Below are 24,764 nucleotides of genomic sequence, written 5' to 3' on the forward strand. Positions count from 1 at the left end.
GCAGAGTAGAGTTTATCTCCAACATTTACTTTATCTTTTTTTGAGAATGGCAAGTTGGCTCCACAATTTCTCTTACTGGAATACAGAGTAGGGGAATTAAAGACAGATTGTAAGCAGATGCTGTACTGTTTCAATAGATATTGTGATTCCAGTTGGAGGCGTTGCACCGTTTGATGGCTAACTGGGCACAGACCCCTCTCTATCCCACATATTGTAATGCTCACACATTAAAGTTTTAATTCACTTTTTAAATGGTGATCCTGAAATCAGACTGATTGAGAACGATAAAGGGATATTTTTTTATCTATCAAGAAATGCAACGGAAATTGAGGGACACACTTCAAATGAATGCTCTATTTGCTAACAAAGCAATAAAAGTTATTGTTTGACATTATTTTGTGCTCATAGTTTAAGAAAAATATCACTCAGGGTGTATTTACAACAGGCCATTTACATGCATAAAAAAACAATAAAAAAGAGTTCTAAATTAAATAATAGGAAGATATCTTAAAACTACTGTATATCCAAAGAGTTATGTGTATGTAAACATTTCCAGAGTATATGTTTTGGACAAAGATGGATAAATCTAAAGGAAGTATGTCTTAAATATTATTTCCTTCCATTTCTTTTGTAGGTATTTTTATTTTAGGTATTTTAGCCATCAACATGATGTTAACAAAAATACTGTGGAGCACTCTACATAGTGTCATTGTCACCACTGACAATGTCCTCTTTATTAGAAGTAATTTACAGTATTGCTCCGTGGAAGAGGAGGGTGTGTGCATCATGTTTTACACAGTCCAGGAGCAGGTGGGCAGAAATAATCTGTTAACTAGTTTATTAATAGATACTTGGGACAGTGATGGCAGGAGAGAAAAGCATTTATGCAGGTTCCAAGCCTCTAGGTTTTTATGAATTCATTTTATTAGATTTACAGAAGTTGTGTTTTGAATTTGTTGGGTTTCATGAGATAGTATTTTTTAGTGAGCTCACAGTAGTAAAAGCCAGATTAAATGACGAACATGCTTGGCTGCCAGTGGCTAGTGACTGTTTGTTGCAGATCTAGTTTGACCCGGCTCTCCTGCTTGGGTCCCTGTGATGTGCAAAGTTTAGGTAGGGATTCTGTGGGATGTCGCCCGTTAGTGTAAACGCGCACATTAAAGATAAAATATCCCTGCTTCGCCGTATGAATCACATCCTTCTATATGGCAGCTTGAGTAAGATAGTGAATATTCAACTGTCAGGATCATGTGCTTTTGATGGCTCAATGATTCACAGCTGACAGCAGGCAGGAACTTGGCCACAGATATATAAGATTATATTTTACAACACTGACACAGAAAAATGTGCCATAACACGAGCTGTAGCCATGATCTATGATCAGGGTAAACTTCATAAATCATGATTACAAGTCCATGTACATTTATTTATTCCCTCATACGAAGCAGGATACTACTCAGTTACTTTACTCGAATCACATATGGCAAATATTTATTCATACAAATAAGTAAAGCATGTTTTCTTACAGTATTTGATCCTCTTGGTCTACTGTTTAACATTATTAAAATAATGTAAAGAGGGGAACCATCTTTTTGTAATAACTTGATCATATTTCATACAACAATTGCAACAAATAGATCATGTCAATGTACATTTTTCTAATGTCCAAAATCTTTGACATGAGCTATATACTAGATCAAATGGAAAATGCCATTCTATATATTCTCTATTTTTTACAAGGATATATGTGAACAAAGATGATTTAAGTTGATCATGAGGCAGATGGATGAATGTTTGTGGCGTGCTATTAACATCTACAGCTTTAAAGGAATAAAAAAAACTAGACACAGCTGTGATATATCACTTTCCTATTTTTTATTTTACGTCCCTTGTTCCAAATTTCAAGAATTAAATAAAGCAAATGTCTCTCTTTAATTTGTTTTGCCCTTTGCTTTTGTCCTAAATCTGCTGCTCTGACCTGTTTTAAAGTCAAAGCCATTTGGACTATGAAATATATGACAGGGTGAACATGCGTAGTCCGTTGTTTGGCTAATTTGTTTTTTGTTTGTTTCATGGCTATTTAAAGATAATACATTCAGTGGTGCCAGTGGTGCTGTCTAAGGACTAAGGAAAGTCAAATTTAGCAGAAATGAGTTCAATTGATACAGCTTTTTTATTAACTATTAATGAACTGGCTGTTTTATGTTGTACTAAATTGAAATAGTTTGTTACATTTAAAGAGTTTTGGCCCTCAAAAGACAGACAGCTGTGACTGAGTTTGAGCTTGAATACATCCCAGGTGCAGAGGCAGATGTCAAGAGATGTACTGTACTATCCAGATTCAAAGTTCATTGCTGACTGTCAAAAATAACTCTGGTTAGAGAATAATGGTAAAGAAAACCCCCAACAGTCCTTTAAACCCACATAAGTCTTGACCGACCTTTGCAACATGTTTGTGATATGTAGGAAAAGCTTGTCAAGCTGCCATTGTCTTCCACAGTCGAGAACATTTATATTTATACGTACACATCTCAACAAATCAACTTGGAGCATGTGCAGCATGCAAATGCCATACATCAACTTGTATGCTAAAATACAAATGGACATTTATTTATGAATGTGCCAAGCTCATGTTTCATTTGCTCTTGCAGATGCGTCTGGTCCCCCCTCACAGTCAAACTCAGGTCAAACTGTCAACTAGGCAGTGCTATTTCAAGCATAAAATGTTTTCAGAAACACTTTTTAGTGTACTGTTTAGTCCGTGACCTGTGTGTCTGTGTGCTCTGATTGGTTGTAGGTCACGTTGTGTTGCTCTGATTGGTTGTAGGTCTATCTAATTTGCTCCCAGTGGCATTTTGGTCTGCACTGTTGATAACACCCCTTGGAAATAGAAAGTGAACGCATTAGACTCATACATGTTTGCATATTAATAAAGCCCTTTTCAGTATGAAAGGATTTAGTCACAATAGTTGTGGTGTCGGGAGGTGAACACTGCGGTTCCACTATGTGTAACTGTGTGTAACTGTGTGTATGAGCTGGGAAGGCTACTTTGTTGTTTTGCTCTGCTGACATTCATCATGACAAAGAAACAGTGCAACCATTCTGGGAGATAATTCATCCCTATAAGAATCAATAGTAGTGAGGTGTTAAAGTGAATTATCTTCAGAGTCATCTAAAGCAGCCTCATTAAACCATAACAGGAACGTGTCTCTGACATCAGACAGTATCTGCACATCTAGGAAGAAATAAAATATTTATTACACCCTGGAGAAATTAGCATTCTTTAAACTCCCATCCAAAGTGTCCCAAATCTGCCTGTTCTCTCAGTTAGTAGTATGTCTGCCCTATTTAATAATTTTTGTAATGAGCTGAAAGTTATTCTTTGCCAATATGATGAGATGATGTTTGTCGATTGCAGCTTCTGTCTCAAGTCGATGCAAATTAGCTGGCTGTGTATGAAAAACTCACAGTGATTTAGTGCAATTGTATCACAAAAGCTCAAGGGTGCACTTTGTATCAGCAGTGGTTATCAAGTGTATTTTCTGGTGTCTGTGCAGTGCTGAATCCATAGAGAAACGATAAACACTCATAGAATAAAAAAGGTTTCTACTAGAACATGTTTCCAAGGGGCATCCGGTAGCTAAGTGAGTGTGAGCTCCATATATAAAGTCCCTACAAAAGCTGAGTCCTTTTTTAAGATTAGGATTTTACATTAAAAAGATTTATGATAAGATTATTATACAATGCACCATTGAAGATTAAACTAGTAGTTCCCAAGTTTGTTGTCTTGGGACTTGACTTTAAAACAGTGTATAGTTTTTGTAACCTTTCAGATGTCTCCAAAATGTCAAATTATCCAATCTTTCACAAAACACATGGTCCAAGAAATGTATTTACATTTGTGTATCAGAAATTTGTTTTTTCTTCTTCTCTCGAACGAAGCTGCAATTTCCCAGCTTGAGATCGATAAAGTATTTCTATTCTATTCTATTCTATTTTTCAGCTGGTGCAACTTATACTCCAGAGCGACTTACGTTCTGGAAATTACGGTATATTGGTGTTATCACTTAAGCCCTGTTTACACAACAATGCTTGCAGTTGAAAACAAAAATATATTTTATTTTAAAGGGTTAAAAACGCAAAACTGTGCTCTGATCTGCTTACGGTGGCTCTCGTTGCGGACGCGTTTATGTAACATCCATGTGTAGTACAGGCAAACAACAACAAACTTGTCGGACTATTTCCATCAGTCGGACATTCAAGTTGCCTGGGTGGAGGGCTGCAGTTCCCTGTCACATTGTATGGCTTCTTGCTTCTCCGCTGCTAGGGAGACAAGTAGAAGGAAGTTTCTATGCATGCGGGACCTCTTGGTTGTGTTGTGTGGCAGTGCCTCACTGCACCACCTAGCCACTAGCCATGTGGCGTGCATGCTACATCGAATCCATACAATTTTGTTTCACCGTTTGCACACAGATTTCCCCCCAAAGATGCTTGTCTAAATGCGGAATCAAAAGTGAGAACACTACGCCACTTTTGCATTTCCTGCCCAGACCGTCTCTGTCTAAACAGGGCCTTAGATAAAGGATCTGAATAATCTCCTCACCACTGCCACTTTCCAGCCAACAGCTTCAGTATCGTGGCTCTGCATCACCATCCTTGTTTGAGTCTGTGTCCCACCTTTGCCATCCCAGTCAAAATGATCCGGCTGATTCAAGTTTAATCAATAGAGCTGACTGGGTAAGAGAATCTCCAGAAACAGGGTTTGAATGAATAAGTGGCATTTCCCCTCAAAGGTTCAGATTCACACGTACAACTTTAAAAGAGTTCTAATCTCTAGTAAGAAAAGTGAACTTCAACAGGCATCAAGTTCTTATGTAATGAGCCGCTCTTGTTTTCAAGTCTTATCTTCACTCTTCACACAGGACATGCTGATCAGCAGTGTTGAAAGAAAGGTTCAGAAAGTCACTGCAGAACAGCTGCTCTATAAGACAAAGTACAACCGTGTGCATATTCTTTAATTTGTGTTGATAAACGCCAAGAAACTATCTTCAGTAGATAGTTTATAGATATGAGGTGGCAGAGACTGAAGCCAAGTTAGCTGATTGCAATAGATCCGGATGTCGTTTAATAAGTTTTCTGAATAAACTTATCGCCCTCTCTTTATTATATTTACTCTCCCACACCCTTTTCCTCTACTCAGTCAGGTCGCTTGGGCAGCAGCTCTAGCAGTGGACAACAAACTTCCCTTTCCCTGGCCACATTAACCAGCTCTAACTGGGAATCCTGAGGCGTTCCCAGGCCAGTGTGGAGATATAATCTCTCCACCTAGTCGTGTGTCTTCCCCGAGGCCTCCTTCCAGCTGGACGTGCCTGGGACACCTCCCTAGGGAGGCCTCGATATCCTGTCCATGAAAGCACAAACAGGATTGGTGACAAAGCGCACCCCTGGCGGATCCCAACCCCCCAATGGAAAAAAAGCTCTGGAGCGGATCCAAGCTGACATCGGGCGTGAGGCAGGGTACACTCCGGACAGGACGCCAGTCTATCCGGGGCACATAGAGACAAACAGAAACATACAACCATTCACCCTCACGTTCACACCTACAGGCAATTTAGAGCAATCAATCAACCTTACTTCTTTGGACTTTGGAAGGAACCCGGAGAAAACCCACATAGACACGGGGAGAACATGCAAACTCCACACAGAAGGGCCCCAGCCGGGATTCAAACCAGGAACCCTCTTGCTGTGAGGCGACAGTGCTAACATACAGTTATACGGCCACTGGTATTTCAACATCACATTAGAAAAGATATATAGAAAAATAAATATAACAGACATATTTATATAATTTTGAAGATACATATCATCATATCGCCCATCCCTAACACTAAGCTAACTGGCTGCTGACTGTAGCTTGATACTGAACAGACAGTTATTAAAGACCTTCTCATCAACTCAAAAAGAAGGAAGCGAATACGCAAATTTTCCAGTTGTTACCACATAACATTTACCCTCTGAATACCCAACCATTGTTGGCCATCGCTGATATATATTATTTTAAAATACTGTAACAAGCTATGGCTGAAATCAGGTGGATTTACAGAGCTGAAATCCCAAGGCAAGTAATGGTACACCTGGGACCTCTTTAATTTTAGTGATTGATCTGTTTTTTATATGCAATATGCAATATCTTCCCTTAATTAGCTTCAAATTGGAGATCGAGTGGGAATGCAAGGGCTAGTGGTCTGTCACCAGACTTGTGTACTGACAAGAACAATGAGACTCATCCGACGCATCTCACCATGCCACAGTTACTTAAACACAAACCAGTGCAGTCTCTTGAGGATTTTGGCAAAGCATCATAATTGGAAATCGAAATGTAACAACAGCAGAAAGGGACGTGAAGATCAACAGGATGTAAGAAACATGAAAGCAACTAACGGATCGAAAGAACTTCCAGAAGAAAAAGTGGACTGAATACAAGAGACAATGACATTGAACTCTGACAGAAAATTGCTATGTTTTATAGACTTAAGTGTAAATACATGTCTGATATTCGAGTTGGCAAAATGAAATGACAGTGATGTTCCTGGAAACTGAGTCAGAGAGGATGCAGCATGTAGAGTATGCATTAATTGAAATAGGCAATAATTGAATCGTTTATATCCACAGGCTGTTAATTACTCACTTCTTGGGAGTCTGTCGCTCTAATGAGCTCTATTATTAGCTTGATGTTATTGTCAGTGTAAACTGCAGTGGTTCATTCAAGGGTTAAATAAAATACTGTACTGTTAATTAGCTCATGCCCTTTAGTAGAAAATGATTTGTTTAGAAATCTCAGTGACTGTGCTGTACTACGGTTTTGTGTCGTTTTTATCAACCCTTTGCCCCAGATTTAAAAAATAAGTGTATTAGCCTTTGACTGTTTACTGTACAACTCTGTCCAGTGTGCTGACTCTGCTAGTTTCAGGCACAACACAGTGCTTCAACATCATTCTAAAAACCCAAATTCACCATATTTTATGAAAACATATTAAAAAAAAATCAATATTATATTCACTTCAGTATGGGGGATGGGGGGGGGGGACAAAGCAAGCGAGCTATTTTAGAATCTGTGCCATCACCAGAGAATTTATTCGTGAAGGCTCATTGGTTCGGAAACCACTTTGAAAATTCAACACAGGAAACTGAAATGGGAAAATGTTCCAAAATGTGACCAATCACCTCAAAAGCAATGTGTTTAAGGTCAGAACTCTTTAGCACATTTCAGTTTCCGTAGTTTTACAAAGACCGGAGGAAAAACCTATTTCAAAGCTCGCCAGAGTAGTGGGGGGTATAAAAAACTCTTAAATTTAGCTCTTTTATTGGCATCACTGGTGTCCATAATGTGAGTCATGCATGCATGTACAGTAGTGTGCTGTATGATGACACAATAATACAGCAGTCTTTAACTTGAACTGCTGATATGAAAATGTTTCCCATGCTGTAGTTCTACAATGTCAGCCACCTTTAGAAATAATACCAGAAGTTATGCGTGTTTTAGCAGGAATTACAGTGTCTTGTCTCACTGGGTTACTTCTATTTAATTCTATTTGTATTAAAATCAACTTTAACAACATGAGACACTGTTGCCACCAAGTGGTCTGAAAAAATAGTGCCCAAGATTTGCAAGAGCTGTTAGTTTAAAAAAAAAAAATAAGTGGAGGAGGAGATGGAATAGCCTGCCAGCTGAATTCTCTCCAGCAGACTATATTTTATATATTTTACATTTTCAAGAACAGGATGATTGAATACAAGGACAATGTTGTCCTGATGTGACAGGAGGAGTGATATAAAATTTAGAAACACGTACTAATCACAGGCTTCAAAGATAAGCACAAGGTCAGACTTTTCTATGTGTAATTCCCTGCCTCTGCTGCATCCTGTTAGGGCAGAGAGAAGTAACATTATGCTCTGGCAGAACAGAAATCTTGTTTATCAGAAGTCAGCAGCTCTCGGTATACCATAGTACTGTACAATCAAATTTATAGCTCCCACTTGATCCACTTACCATCTGCTTGCAAAGCTTCACTGTACAATAGCTGGTAAATAAAATTCCCTGCCAAAGTTAAAACACTTTTGGTTCTTTAACATTAAAGGTTGTGTTTTCAAGTAGGCGGGGCTAAGTTAGAAAAAGGTAACGTCACATACGATGGAGTTTTTTTTACCTCAAACTTGAGTGAGAATGAGTATTTATTGCTATAGAGAAATATTGAAGCAAAGCTTTCAGTGTTTGTAATATGTTCAATTTACAAATTGCTTTACTTCAGATAGCTAATTAAATGTATTAGGGTTGTAACTAATGATAAATAGTTAATATTTTCTTGAATAATCATTTGCTCAATAAAATGTCAGAAAATTCAAATGTAATGTCTTGTTTCATAAGACCCATGGTCCAAAACCCCAAATATATGCAATTAAACACCATAAGACAAAGAAAAGCTAAAAACCTTCACATTTGGGAAGCTAGAATGGTCCAATTCTTGGTATTTTTTCTGGTGAAATTATTTAAAATTATCACCAAAATAGCTGCTGATTATCTTCGAGGGACAAATGGTTTCAGTTCTAAAATGTGTGCGCCATTCATGATCAAGTAGCCTGAATGTGATACATACGCTTCCTTACATGAGAGAAACAGCAGGGTCCCCTGAGCCACCCACGACCCCTTGCTGAAGCTTTTCCATGGCTTTAGTAGTATGATGGACAGCTGAGTTCGAGGTGAGGTCTGAAGGTCGTCCTCACACTTCCTCCCCCTGCGTTCCACACTCCAACTAATCACATCCTCAGCCTTGACAGATCGTCCATCTTTCTCATCCCAAGCCGTATTTGTTCTCCCTCTTCCTCGTCTCCGTTGTCCCTCAAAGAAGAGGTCAGGACCTCACCAGACAAATGGAAACAGCATCATGCCTCTCTGGTATTTAGCAAGTGAATTTGTGGCTGTGTTGAAGAAAATGTCACTTCAGGGATTATTTTCTGTATTTGGAGAGAACACAACCTATCTTATCAGCCAAACCTTAAAAAGGAGCTACAACAGGTCTGTGTAGTCCCCGTTCATTCATAATATTCTCCCATATTATAAATGTTGTTATTATAAAATGGGCACTGGATGCAGTCACTACTGTCCTTATCAAAAGTTGGTAAAGGCTCCTAACTATTTGTGACTCAGTACTGTTAAAGCTTCAGATTGAAGTGCAACCCACCTCTCTGATAAGTACCAACAGTCTGCTGGGTCAAACATCTGTCTTATTGACTTACCTAATATTAACCCTAAGCAAGACTGCAAGGTCCCTTTTACCTTCTACGTTATATCCTCAAATGATCGTTCTCACTGCTCCGAACATGTCCTCACTGTGTTCCCTCGTCTGTGCCAGGCCCATATTATAATGTCTGATGTGCAGTTAAAGATAGTACATCAATGGATGACGGAAAGTGGTCCATGGCATGGAGTCACATTCACAACAGGAACATTGCATACAGTTGCGTCATTGGCTCATTTAGTCATTGTGGGTTATTTTCAGATCCTGAAGGGTTGATATTTTTAGCCACTTTAGCGAGGATGGCGATGTCAGTTGGTCGGTCAGTTTGTCTGCTTTGGTTCAGACTGAAATGTCTATGAGATGGATTGCCATTAAATTTGGTGTCTTAACAGGGGAAAACTGTCTTTCATCAACTATTAGATGGATATGCACATCATTTTGACACCATTAAGTGGTTCCAAGTAAAATCTTTCAACTATTGGACGGAGGATCACTTCTTTGGAGACTTTGGAGATCATTTAAGTTTTCATCTAGCACCATCATCAGATCAAGATTGTCAACATGGTCATCAGCACAGTAGCATTGTCACTATGCTGACGTTGGCATTCAACTCAAAGCACCGCTGTGCATCCGTGCAGAACTGCTATCATGGCTGTAGACTCTCAACCAGGGCTGTGGCCAAGACCACCTTAAGTCTTAAGACACAAATAGAGTCCAAGTCAAGTCCAGAGTCCTGTTCAAGATTGTTATAGGCAATAGTGTCTTTCCAATACTAATATAGTGATTAAGGGAGTTAGGATGGAACTTATCCTGAATCAGCAGCCAGGAACAACTTCAAAAGTTCTCAATAGTCGAGTCCAAGACAATTCAACGGGGCACGAAACCAAGAAGTGCAAGATTTAAAAAAAAAAAGAGTGGGCTTGAGACAGACTCTGAATTCTTAACGTTATGGTCACACTAGGAGTGACAAAGCTACAGCCTAGCATTCACCAGCTACATTGTCACAGTGTTACCGTTATAGTGCTGCTCAAGCGGGATCGTTGACGTAGTTATGTCGTCATGGACTTGTGTGTCTCTGCGAACATGGATTGTCAGGTGAGAGCGCCTGTGTTAACATGCCCCATGGCATTCCCGTGCGCATTGCAATACACTGAAAGCTAGCATAGTGTCAGCTAACTTAGCTTAATAACACAGTACCACCGCTAGCCTTTGTGCATTTAAAATGTATGTTACATACCTGGAACTCCTGTAATAGCCACCACCCTCTGCCAAGCTGCATTTTCTTTTGTTAGTGTTGTTTTTTAGATCAAGAAAAGAGGACCGGAAATGTTGAAACAAAAATATATGATTGGTTTACGCATTACCATGTCATCAGAGCACTGAAAATAGTTGAGACCAGCACATCTTTGATTTGGGGCGTGTCACACTGGTAATGCAGTGACAAGAGTCAGCCGTCAGTTTGTAGCTTCCTGTCACCGGCTTCCATTGAAAAAATGAATTAAAAAGAATTGTAGCCTGTTGCTTTGTCTTGCGTAGAACATAGCATCAGTCTTGTTATTTGTTAATGTGTCTAGTCAGGTAGTTATTCTAACTGTATAGTGTCTTAAAATTGATGGTGAGGTTGTACATATGTGAGCTATTATCATCTGAGCACTGATAATATGGACTCTGACATTTACCAGTTTATATTCTCTCTTGGATTGTTAATAAAATCTGATCCAGAATGACAGGTCAGTTTTCACCACCTGCAATTTCGATCATCATTAAAATTAAGACTCAAGGCAGTAGTAGTTGACATTGAACTGATGTGTGAAATTAGATTTTGTCAGCAGATGCAAACTGCTCTGTAGAGAGAGACATGAATCAGCAGTAGCGGCTGCCAAACTGACTGACAAAGTCACTCAATAACATGCCGATAGCAGCTGAAGGTTGACACTTATGTCACATCAGATAAATGTTGAGCGTGAACAGCCATGGAGAAAGTCGGCTCGATCAGAGGGCTGACGTCACACTTTGGCATTAGGAACTATGTTTTTTTTTTTCATTCATTTAGACCAAAGCGCAGCCCAGAATATTCCTGTGCTCTAGTGTTTCCATGCCCCCCACACAAGAACATGCTAGCATTAACACTGATTTCATATGTGAGGCAATTATTCTTAAAGTGGAGCCCTTACACGCGGTGATACATCATATTTAGAATGAAATACACAAACATTAATATTAGTCATTTAAATGACTCTTGCTGATAGAATCTGTACTCAGCAGCAATATCCCCATTTGCCAAACATACACACTTTCCGCTCTCAGCAACACATAGTGATGTGTCACGTTTTTCTATACCTTCACAGTTCACCTCAGCAGTGGTGATATACCATACAGTCAGAGACATAAGAGCAGTAGACCTGTTCGTCTGCCTGCACTTTAAATCATCCCTGACACTTTCATGATTAGAGGGGACATCAGCTCAGGCACACACTCCAGTCTCTCCCTCCTAATAACCTTTTTTCACTCAGATCATTTTGTGCACCAAAACGTGCATTTTTAGGGCCTGTTGTAAATGGGTTAAACGATGCGAGACAATAATAAACACAGGCTACTGTAGCATAATAAATGAGAACATCCTAAACTTAAGAGATTGTACAAATGGTCTGCTGTTATTTTTCAGAATTTGGTTCACTTGTAGACCTTATCTACGTTGTCAGTTTGTGTTGTGAGAAGCATACATCAGGTTATAAGCTGTGGATTTTCCCTGTTTCCATTACAGTGAATTAGCAGTGTATGAAACCATTCCATCTGCTTCGTCGCCTGCTTTTTTTTTACTGTTACACACACTTCTGGCCCTGTAATGCAGATTCATTTCAGTATGTATTGATTCTGTAAGGGAAAGGGGCAGTTGCATCTCAGGAGTGAAAGCACGTAGTATTTAAGTTTAAATAGCTCTTTGCCTGAAAATCCCTCTAATGAAAAATATTATCTGGAAATCACCAAGTGTTGCCAGCACAGGGATTCAAATTTTCAAAAAAGCCTAAATGACTTGATACACGAGTGCTCCTGGATGATCCGCCGGCTAAGCAACTGTAGCCTAGCGACACCACTCATGGTTTAATTAGAGTGACTAGATAGAACAGCCTGGAGTTGGATGGTAATCTCCTTTAGTGTATTTGTGGTTGCGTTGTTGTGTCTGTATCATTTTAATGAATAAATGTTTATGTATCCTTATATATGATGTCTGCGTAATGTACATGACTGAACAACCTTTTAATGATGAAATAAATGATGAAAAATAACTGACCAGCCTCTTCACTTAATAGAATATTCTCGTAGGACCAGTGTCATGTTTTTGAATGAATGCATCTTAAACATGTGACTTTAAATTGAATTCAATCATTGTGTTTGAGAATCCACAGCTCATTTTAATGCCGTTCTGATAAAAAAAGAAAATAGCAAGGATGAATCTAAATTAGCTCTCTGATTGATCCTATTGACTTTATAAATGTCTGTCTGCTCCCCAGAAAGAACATTATCATTCCTCAAAGATTACAGAGCGACTAATTACCCAAATTATCTCTTTGGCTCATTAGGTTCTGATGGCAGTTGACACCGTTAAGGCACTCTCCACCAATGGGAGACATAACACTGTCAAAATGTCACTCATGCTGTGAAATAATCACACTCAGAAAATGAAATCAAAATCAGTTCAGTGTATACAGTGCTGTATTTATGTGCGTTAATCAGCAATTGTTTCCCAATATGTCTACGTTATGCGTCCACTAAAATAAAGTGTTCTGCTTTATAGTAATCACATTAAAGATATGTAGACATTATATTGTAAAGACAAACAAATCTATCTTTTTTTTTTACAGTAATGATACCCTTTGATTTATGCAGTGTTAAAGGGCCAACAGATCAGTTTTCCACCCCCCTAGTGTTCCCAAGTGGTATTGTTGGTGCTGCCTTCGCAAAGTAGGCAAGATAGGCATCACTTTCCATTTTCCTCAGAGCTGCTTATTCACCCTCTCAACAATTCAATAAACAGCTCTCAAAAGCTGAATCTGGTCTTTCTTGGCTTGCGCTCCTTAAATTAGAAATGCAGAAAAGCTGACCTAGCCCTTACAAAACATGTACAGTAAAAGATTCTTGTAAAACATACAGTATTAAACACAAAACGGCTAAACATGTTTGTGCCTCAACAGAAACCCACTGGAGAAATCAACAAAAAACATATTTTTCCAAACTGTCTAAAATCTCGATATGTTCTTCAGCCGCATATATAAAATATACTCACACAGTTTTTAACACCACATCAATGGCTCAAATTTGGACCAACCAATAAGTGCTCTAATGGCAGAATAGGTCAAGAATATCTGGGGGACTGCAAAATACGTGTTGCTGCTCACACTGCACTGCAAATTGCAGAGCACTTATGTCACTTCATGGTTGTTATCCAGCTAGGTGAAATGTTATCAACTGTACGGGTAATTTGAACATAAGTACATCATTTACTTTATTGGAATTTCAGCTGGGAAATGGGCAAACCAACAACCCTGATCGTGTTTGATCTTCACACTTACCCTGCGTTGTTACATCTTTCCCAACACTGATTTACAAGACATTTAAGAGTCAGTTTGAAATATATCTGCATTCAGATCAGTAGTCCTGGTTTTGCTCCAATTATTTCCAGACGTTTCAAAAATATGAGCAGATTTCTTTAACATAATGAAGTTAAAGGTCTGGATGAGGGAAGTCACATCTGGTCCTTAGCCTCTTGTATGACATTGACATACAGAGCTCCTTAGCATTTCCAGTGGTTATTAAATCACTAGATGGAACCAAGTCATCCGGCTCCACGTCCACATAGCTTTTACGATTTTAATATTGGAACAGTTGCTGGACATCCCTTTCATTTCATGAATTAGTGCATTAGCTTTGTAACAATACTACGAACAATGCCTCTCTTTAGATGATCATGCACACAAAGTAAGTTTTACAGAAGACAGGCAGCTGAAAGAACGGCCAATAGTTACAAGACCTCATATTTTAGAACATCTAAAAACTTGGCTTCATACAAGTGGGAAATAATAATTCAGCTTGTTGACCGCCACATTTCGTCTTCCACATCCGGCAGGACTCTTTATGGTAACGCATAGTTTAATGTTTTTATGAGCTCCATCAGTTTCCCGAGATAATTTCCCTAAAACTAAGAGTCTGTCCCAAGAAATTCCATGAATACTAATGCTCTGCTCTCTCGCTTCGTAAGCCACTAATGCCCTTTCTGGAATATTCCTCGCCTTTGATAGGATTAGAGTTGTGTGTTTAGCAGGATCAAATGAATGAAGCACATAAAATGCAAAGGCTGCATTTATGGACCAGCCTTCACCAGAATTTAAAAGGCAGAAATATCAATTGAGGCTAAAGATCGATTTTTAGCACTTCCCCTGATAATGTAAATGACAGTAGGGGAAATTACATAAATCAGTCATGGAGAATGACTTTGTTATGGTGCCAATGTTAATCATTTTTAGGTCAAACACGACTTTTAATGCAGCACAAGTTTGGACTTCCTTGGCTTTGGAGGAAGCGTGTGAATTTTTTTGGAGCCTCCGTATGTAATGTAAAGAGATAAAAGGCCGATTCATCAAGATAGGATGACATAACTTTATTTATACGCTCTAAAGTGAAGGCCTTTTAACAGGAAGGAAGATATATATAAACCTAAAGATGCTGTTTCTTAGTCCAGCTCCTATTAGCACTAAGACACCCCACATTCAAAATGTATATGGCTGCAAGCTTTTTCCATGATTGTACCATTGAAGCTCTTTCAAGGTGGTTATATAAATCAGCTATCTGCGATAAAACAAGATGGTATAAAAACAATGGCCGCACATTTCTGCACTTTTGGGGTAGTAGTGGTGCCTCTCCTCTGAAGCACTTTTCACTAATGAAAAGGTGTCATGTTCACTCAGACCATGATGGATTGAAAGAACATAACCTCTTGAGAGATCTCTGGCATATCTCTGCATGGGGGAGACTTCTGCTGCCAGTCCGAGGAGAAGAGACGGGGGGGGGTGGGGGAGACAAGAGATGTGATTGATGCCGCTGAACCACTACCTCCTGGCAAAGCTCAATCTGGATAAGCCGCTCGCTGTCCTGCTGGTAGCTCCAATATCAACAATTTGCTGATGGAATCTGGACAAGTGGATATGATATTATCTCAGTATCATTTACAGAGTGTTTTGAAGGGAAAAGGAAATTACATTTTTGTTTAAAAATATATTGGGTTTTTTGTGTAATAATTGGGACAAATTTCAGAACAAATTGAATGACTTCTCATCCAATAAGCTTTTGAACTCTGGTGTAACTGCAACATTTATACCATCTCACAGTGAAATTAAAGTTAAATTGATAGCAAAACAAGTGCTCCTTTATGATGGGAGTCAACTTTTTTTGCCCTAATTAGTTTTCCAGTGCTCTAACCCACTGGCTGTCTCACTGAAATCCCAGTGAAAGTTTGTATTTGGCTGCCTCACTGCTACACATTGGCTTGATCCCTGCCGCTCCCGACATAACTTGCCAGAAAAGAGTTCTTTTCCCTCCCCCAAAACTTTGCAAATCAATGGAGAGTGCATATTATTCACTATCAACCTTGACCAGCTGTTGAAAATGAAGCATAGGGGATGAATGCTGAGGCCAAGTGGAAAGCAGAGTTTGGTTTAACATGCACACACACACACACACACACACACACGCACACACACGCGCACGCACACACACACACACACATACACATACACACACTTCTTATGATGAACATGAATGACAAGTTTCTGTAGACTGTTCTACATGGTGAAAGAGACAGACTGGGGACACAATGACCATGTGAATGTCTGGAGAGTCGCTAGCAGCCAGACATGGCTAACACTGATTAGCTCGGGGCGGAGCGCTGAACCAGCCAAAGCGGCTTTTTTTAACCAAGCACTAATATTGCTCGGGATAGCACCAAACCTTTGTAGTTGCATGAGAAGAGTCCCTACGCATAAAAATAACCAACTGAAATCATCTTTCAGTGTTGTCTATAGTGTTCTTCAAGATATGAGAAGTCTTTACGAGGCATGACATGTCAGGTGTGATGGAAATCTGAGGCCCCTCGTGGAAACGGAGGGAAATGATCTCGTCATCATGAGAAAACGGAGGGAAATTACGTCGTTATCATGAGAAACGGAGGAAATAAAATATATGTTATATATGACCATTTAGGGCTTCCGTACTACTGGCTAGTAAACTCAACCTACTATGTATTTGTGTTTTTTTTTCTCATTTTCACTGGTGTTTTGTATTCTGAGCTCTGTTATTTTACCTTACTACCTGTTCTGTTTGTTCTGTTGAGATCTGTCCTGATTATGTTGTTGTTCTTTATCTTGTTTATTTGTATTTTTTTATATATATATCGATGCCAGGTGACTACAGATGAAAATTAGCCTATTGGCTTATTCTGGCATTTTTAACCCATGCATGATCATGTGTTTTATTAATTTGCACTGTCCCCTTCTTAAATAAACTGAATTAAAGTTGATGACCGAATGCACGGGAGTTCAGTTTAATACTTTCCTCCTTGAACCGAACTCCAGTTTCCTCATTCCTTCCCTTTTTTTGAAATAGAAAATGCTGTCATTTAATGGTCATTATTCAGAAACACAAAAGAGTTGGACTTGCACCAACTATAGCGTCGCTGCTAAGTGTATCACAGACTGCAAAGAACGCTGTTGCATGCATTAAACCAGACATAAAGTACATTTTCCATATATTTCAGTGTCATGCATTCTTGTTTGCAGCTGAGAGCACACCCATGATTCACTCCAGTATAGCGTTTGGCAGCGCGCCAAATTAATCACCGGGGTAATGGGGAGACAGACCTATTGACCAGTAGTCCAATAGGACAGAGGGGCAGGACGTACAAATCAAAGCTATCCAGACTCATATTGACCAGACTGTCCACAGAAAGCAAGATTCATTCGGGTGACTGGGGTTGGAGACGGGGGCCGAGCACAGGAAGTCACAGGGATTTGATTCAGCTCAAATGCTGCCAGACCTGCACGGAATTATGCTTGAATATGTTTTTAAAGGGCAAGACTCCAATTGGTACTTTAATCCTTTTATATAATCCCCCTACAGTAAACCAGAATTCAGTTCTACTGAGTGCGCTCTTCTGTTCTTTTGTATTCTTGTTGCTCTCCATTACGGACTGTCCACAAGTGAAGACAAATGTAATGTAGAGGGCAAAATCTACACACTGGGATTGCTCAAAAGCACTGTGAAAACCTTTTTTAATCAGATTTTTGCATGAGTATTTTGAAGCGTTTGTGCATCAAGTAGTTTTGAAAGACCACATGAAAAAAAAGCGGCACTCATAGAAGGCAGCCACCACTCACCGACCTCTGTATATACTGTACACTGTTGCCAATTAAGGCTCCCTCCCAGATTGCTGTGTGGCAGGAACAAGTGGGAGCTTCCCCATTACAGAATCGATCTTACAGTTAAAGTTCCATTCTTCATCTGTTTTTTCATTATATGCGTTATTGGCAGCTGACACACCAGAAATAAATGAACTTCATTGACACGAACAGACCTCTCCTTCATAGCAGCTGTATTTTCCAAACGCTCCAATTGCGTCAGTGAAGCGGAACGAGAGATGTTTTTTATTGTCTCTGCGGTTCGTTGTGTAAATCAAAGATCCAAAGGAGAGAGTCGTGATGAATGTGCTCCTCGCATTGAAATGAGAAGTTTCCCAAGCAATTAATGATTTTAGGAAAGAATCAGCAACTACGTGGTGAAGTGAATAATATGACAGCAGGATGGCAGTACTCCATAGGCCTTTTTCAAAGACCTTCTAACATTTTAGTAGTAAAAGCACAGGTGGAGATAATAAAATAAATTATGGCTGAATTCCATTTAGCTGCTTCTGTGTCAGGGTCCTGGTATTGTTGGCTCATAGTCACTGGGACACTTGACTACAACAGAGCCATTGTTAATGTGTGCTTTTCCGACTATGACAAGTCAAGAAGTTTGCTGAGATCTCTGTTGGTTACTAGGCCTACATATATCAGTCTGATGTCTAATTGAAGGATTTTAAGTAAATAAAATCGTAATTTTAGAAAAAATAATAACATGAGATCTTGTGAGGAGCCTCTTCTACTTTTTTGGTCAGTGCGTGGTCACTTTTTCCTATAAAATGGGACCGTTTATCTTCACAACATGCACCTGAAACATACTCCTTGAAAAGCCAATCACATCTGAGCTCAATAGAAATACCAGCTCTGATGAAGGTCCGTGTGGCAAAATGCTTTAACTTCCAATGAAGACAATAACAGATGTGGATTTACTTTACTTTTGCATCTAGCACATTGGTGTGATAGTCTAGATAAGTTTTTGTTGAGATGTATTGTATATAATTCATATACCAACCAACCAGTAATACAGTAGCCTGCAGGAGTGGGCTGTGACTGTCCCCTTGTGGGCAGAGTGGTGAACATCTATCAGTGTGTTAGGGGTAAAGCTATGAGATCACAGGAGCTGTGCCATCATTTGTGCATGACTGTAAATGCTTAAACATCTCTCTGAGAGGCTCATTTACAATAGACAACTATATAAGCCTGAAAGGTAAAATATAAAATGTAACCAGTGCCTAAAGCCTAGTTTCAGTAAAGATTGTAAAGATTTTGCATGGTGTTTACATTGGCTATATATAGGGAACGGGCCAAAAACTAACTAAAAGAATGGAAATTTTAAAAGCCAGATGTCATTGTCAGTGAGCTCAGGGTACCACTGTACAGCGCAGTGATCTTAAAGTTTACCTGGCAACAGCTGAGGTAACCTCACAATAACATTTACAGACACATATGCCTCCGTATCTTCATGGCAAGAGGCTGAATGTGGTAATACTCACCCTGCCTCGTAATAAATCCACCCTTTCCCCGTGTACGTTAGTGGACGCGGACATGACCCGTTGATTGCTGTCAACACAGAAGCCCACAGTGCGCGTCCGTCAGGCAGACGACACGGAGGAGCAACCGGGCCGAGCCACAAACAGAGATCTCCCAGCATCAGTAAGCCTTTATCCTATTTTACATCGCGTTGCATGTTTTCTCTACGTTCACCGAATTAAACGGCGTCGTTCGCGTTTCCGTCGGGTATCTTATATTTTATTTATTTCTGTCGGCCCGTAGCGATGACAGTGGCTCTTATCAGTATTCATTTACTGCGACTCTTCCATCCATTTCACCCCACAGGCTGAATGACCATTTGTATTCCCTCATTTGAGCCTTTTTGTCGGGAGATGATTTAATTAATAAACCAAGCGATATGGTAATTCATCTATTATGATAATGCATTTTGTGTTAATGCATCAGTAAAATTCAGACTTCATCAGCGTCTAATTTAATAATAGGTTCAGCAACCCTGAATAGAAGGCTAGTGGTCAGTGATGACACTGTAGTTATAGGCTATCAGGTTCATTCTGTCATTGTTTTAAAAGATGTATAGATTTGGAGTGCTATCCAATTAGATAGATAGATAAACAGACAGATAGATAGACAGATAGATAGATAGATAGATAGATAGATCTAAAGCTTCAGTAGCCTAATACAATAAAGTGAGCCACCATATATGCAGTACAAAACACTGCAGAGCAATACAGCAATACAGCAATACAGCATAGCCTATAGTCATCACAGCAAGGACATAACACAAAATAGTTGGTTACTCATCTCTAGGGCAGAGTGAGTCACTGCCTTCTGTCAGTCAGAGCAACTATATGATGCATGTTCTTCACTTCTACAGTCTCCCTCTCTTCATCTCTCACAGGTTGACGAGCTGGTTTTGATGATCCTTTACCTGATGACCAGCGGAAGATGGCGCCTTCAGATGCTTATGGAGATGTGTAAACAAGATTGAGTTAACACAGAAGGGGCCTCTCAACCAACTCTTTGAAGGATAGATGTCACTGGAGCCTGGTCTTATGAGGACACTTGCTTTTACCCACAGCTTTGTGCTGTGCTGTAAGTAGTGTCTGTTTGTTGTCTAAATGTACAAAATCGATCTGTAAAGTATTCATTTAAGGCCTCCAACTAATGATTATTTTCAGAATTGGATTATCTTTTGATTATTTTCTAGATTCAAAGTTTGTCTAAAATGTCGCCAATCTGTGAGATTACCAACTGTATAACAAAACAAACATGGTTAAATACAATGGAGATTCATAATGTTCTATATGTGTGTTTAGTGTTGACTCAGCACTACCCCACCCAAACCCTGTGTATTTTGTTCTGAAGGGGTCTAACTGGCGACTAATTGACCCAAAACATTGTCACTAAGTAGGATTACACACTGTGCATGTTTTGGTTTGCAGGTAAAAATTTGTTCAGTACTTTTGCAGGAAAAATATATATTTGCACATGCATGCCCTATATGTATGGAAGCCCATTTCCACCAATGTGATGGGGAAAAAATATCCTTTATGTCATTAAAATGAGAAACTTTCTCACAATAATGACACAAAATTGAAGTGTTTTCACACTGGTGGAAATTGACTGCCATACATATGACATATAAAGTGCAAAACACATGGGGGAACTCAATTTCACACGGGGAAAGATTTATTTCCCTCAGACTCTGTTTCACAGCTTCTGATGGTGAAATAGAAATTCAGCGTAAGTCTGTCTCTGTTTGTTTTTTCCTCCACTATAAAGAGAAAGTCCAGCTGGAAGTGAGGGTGCTCTGAGGAAGAGCTATGGGCTGTGGGGGGAGCAGGACCGATGCTCTCGAGCCCCGATACCTGGAGAGCTGGACCAAGGAGACGGAGTCGACGTGGCTGACCAGCACAGACACTGACATCCCCCTGTCGTCCATCCAGAGCATCCCCTCTGAGAACTATGAGGCCGGCTTCAATTCTGAGAAAACCATCAGCCCTGGTAAGAAAAATAATTATGACTGAGTGGATGGGTGTATGGATACTTAATTGGTCCCCTAACCAGTTTAATATTTGTTTTTATTCACACCACGTTTGGAGAGCTCAGGCTTATGCTGCTATTATCAACGAATGGGCTTCTTTACAGCCTTAACATTAAAGGGAAGTGGGACACCTTTGTGTTAGTCTGCTGCTTTTCTCTGTAGGAAATATCCTGTAGGTGTAACACGTTTTCGCCGTCAAACACTTTCAGAGGTTTGACATGGCCGATTTTAAGAAGAAGCCATCGTGCGCACGGAAAATGTAAATGAAGATGGAAAAATGGCTGCGGTTACCCGTAGTCGTTGCTAAGTAGACTGTTATGTATGACGGCAAGGATATGCGATAGACTAAGCATTTGGAAACCTTTGTTCTTTAGGGCTCAGTTAGTCCACTCATACAGCTCAGAAACAGACGGAGCTGACTATTATTCCACTGTTCTTCTGTTTGTGCATTGAAGTGTTGGTGCGTTTTCTTTGAAGCTAGCGGGAAATGTAAATGGAGATAATAGGCTACATCAAAGCCACTGCGCCTGAGACAGGACTTGGCTCTCATGGCAACAGATGCAGTTGTTAGTGAATACAGGCAGAGGAGCCTTGATGTAATTGTGAAGACAAATGCAGTTACGCTACACTCTGTAGAGATAAAACAGATACGGAATTGGGACTGAGTCACCAGCTGGCAACAACAAAGATTGTATCAAGCAGTGGAGACATAATCATGTAACATATACATCTATAATATTTGGTGATGTTTTTTTAACATTACTGTGCAGAATTTCCTTTAAAATGTCCTTGCTTTGTTGGTATTCTCCCAAAAACTACAAATGATGTCCTGATTAGTTAAAGGTCCTATGTCATGCTCATTTTCAGGTTCCTACTTGTGTTTTGGGTTTCTTTGTTTATGTCTATATGCTTTAATGTTAAAAAACACATATTCTCTTTTTCCACACTGACCCTCTGTCTGAAATGCTCAATTCTTTTAGCGTCTGTCTCTTTGATATTTTCACAGTATTTCTACAGCAGCTCAACTTGCTTTATTTTATTTTTTTTAAAGACATGGAAATCTTACTTTTTAGAATATGGGACCTTTCAGTTCACATTCACACATCACTAAGTAGGTATCCATTTGTAAAATGCCATCATTCAGTACACTTAACCCACACTTGACACAAAAATACCGCTCCAGTGATATTCAGAGTGTTTTCCATAATGCATGGCACTTCACTGCAGCATACTGTCGTCAGATTAGCTCCGTAGTGGCAGTAATGCACCTGTAAGCTATCAGTAAGCCCCAACCTGTGACTAATCTATTTGATTTACAAATTATCCACTTCTACACTACGCAAATCATAAACAGTGTGAGAATAGTTATAGTGTCAGGGCTGGAATAAACCATTTTGTGGTCTAGAAAGGAGTGGAGTGGGAATGAATAAGATGCTTCACTGTTTACAGGCGAATGTTTCCCAAAGCTGAAAGAGTGCATTTCATATTTATAGTTTACTATTATCCTGTACACAGAGACCACTGATTTCCTTGTTGTAGAGATCTGGTAACCACTAATCAGCATTTATTATTTATAATGATTATGTACAAAAATGGTAGTTTCAGCACCTGAATTACTGATAATTGATAACTGATAGTCTCTGAAATGGTAAATCAGCTATTGTCAACATATTTAATACTATCATAAGCTCCCTGCTTCTGTTAATTTTTCCATCCCTTTTATAAGAATCGTTGTACAATATGGTTTCTAAATAACTTCATGTAAAACAAATAATTCTATATTTTATGTTTCAATAAACATCATTTTATATGTTTATTGTATTCAAACATTTGAATGTACAGTATGTTTTTCTGCTAAAATATTTTTTTATCTTCTGACTTAATTAGAGCTTTTTTACAGCTACTTTGTGTAAATACATTTTAAAACCATCGTAGTTCAAGCACCCGTGAGCCTCATACAAACATGAGTGACGGGGCCTTGTTAAGCAATCATGTGCTCTGGAAAACACTTAAAGTCTTGAAAGGTAAAAGGAAAGTACAAGTTGAGAGTTGCCAATTCACCCCAGTATCCAGTAAAGAGTGCAAAGTAAACTTTCAGACAAAGCTGAGGATTTGTTTTGATCCAGTTCCAGATTTCTTTGAGGACGCCCTCCCTCTTCCTGCTCAGGCTTATCTAAAGGTCTGTTCAGCCGTGTCTGAAGCCAGTCTGAGCGACGTGAAACCCAGCAGCCCCACTGCAATACTGGGCTCTCCCCTCAAGGAGCCGGTGTTACCATCATCAGGCACCACGGTGCAGCGCAGAAGTGTTCTACACACCGAAGAGATTGTAAGACTCTCTCCCTATTTAGAAAAAACAAAAGCACCTTTTCTCTGCTATTTGCTAAACATTCGCTGGCTCCAGCTTCTCAATTGTGACTATTTAGATTTTTCATCATACATGATAGTAAACTGAATATCTTAATAATGTTCCATCCTTCATTCTCCACCAATTGTCAGACAAAATGGCAGGACAATCGGATGTCGACCAAGCAGGTGACCATCACAGTGACGCAGAGCATCCATCAGGTGGACAAGAACGGGAAGGTGAAGAAGTCCCTCACCACCTACGAGGTTATGAAGCCTGTGGAAAGCCTCAAACAGGTGGCCACACAAAACACTTGAATGCAGGAGAGACTGGATGAGGCCAAAGAAAAAATTCAAAAATGACTGTGAAACACGTGAAGTGATGGCGTTTTGTGGACAAATCTTTAATGTCTCATGGCTGAGGAGAGGGATGAGACTCTGAAGTGTACAATTTAGATTGTCACATTAAAAAAGTGGCTCATTTTCTTCTTTTAAAAAAACCAAACTAGGCCATATTGTATTTAATACTGTAAGATGTAGTTCTACAGTGCCTGTTGCGTCTTACTGTACTGACATGTAAAGCTAAAAAATCAAACACGCAGTTTCAATTTCACACAGTATCAGATGAGAAGTATATGAGGAATTACAGGAATTACAGAAGACAGGAAATCATGACTTGGCACATTTCAAAAGTGACCTGAAATCTAAAAAAAGCCTTCTCACCCCATTTTATGATGCTTCTGAGGATAAGAATGTGTAAAAGTATTATTTCACAATATAGAATATTCAAAACTATACATATAGATTTGTTATTTGACTTTGATACACATCATGTCATTGCTGCTGTGCTACAATCTGTATGGCTCAGGAAACTGAAATCGATTGCACTATTTACAGTGAAGCCTGGACAGGACTTTGTGATGAGGATGTACATGAACATTGTCTTTCTACGTTGTGTCGTTTTGTACAATACAGTGTTACATTTTCTTATCTAGTCATTCATCTTTTCTAATGACAATAAATGAAACAAAAACATGCATGGCCCTTCTTTTAAATTACTTCACAAACTATTTCTTTCCATATTCAAGGAAAATCAGTTTTACTGACAAAAACATGGGAAAA

The 24,764-nt window shown here is 39.3% G+C and overlaps 1 protein-coding gene across 1 annotated transcript; it reads left to right on the plus strand.

Moving 5' to 3' along the window:
* Nucleotides 1-20,302: 20,302 nt before the first annotated feature.
* Nucleotides 20,303-23,960, plus strand: baalcb (BAALC binder of MAP3K1 and KLF4 b; the record flags this gene model as incomplete). Its single annotated transcript, XM_083934640.1, has 4 exons — nucleotides 20,303-20,347; nucleotides 21,038-21,259; nucleotides 23,426-23,625; nucleotides 23,796-23,960. Exons 2-4 carry the CDS (start codon nucleotides 21,079-21,081, stop codon nucleotides 23,958-23,960), a joined length of 546 nt encoding a protein of 181 aa, XP_083790766.1. The 5' UTR covers nucleotides 20,303-20,347; nucleotides 21,038-21,078.
* Between the last annotated feature and the right edge of the window lie 804 nt (nucleotides 23,961-24,764).

The sequence above is a fragment of the Echiichthys vipera genome (genome assembly GCF_963691815.1).
Source record: "Echiichthys vipera genome assembly, chromosome: 19".
Classification (NCBI taxonomy): Eukaryota; Metazoa; Chordata; class Actinopteri; order Perciformes; family Trachinidae; genus Echiichthys; species Echiichthys vipera.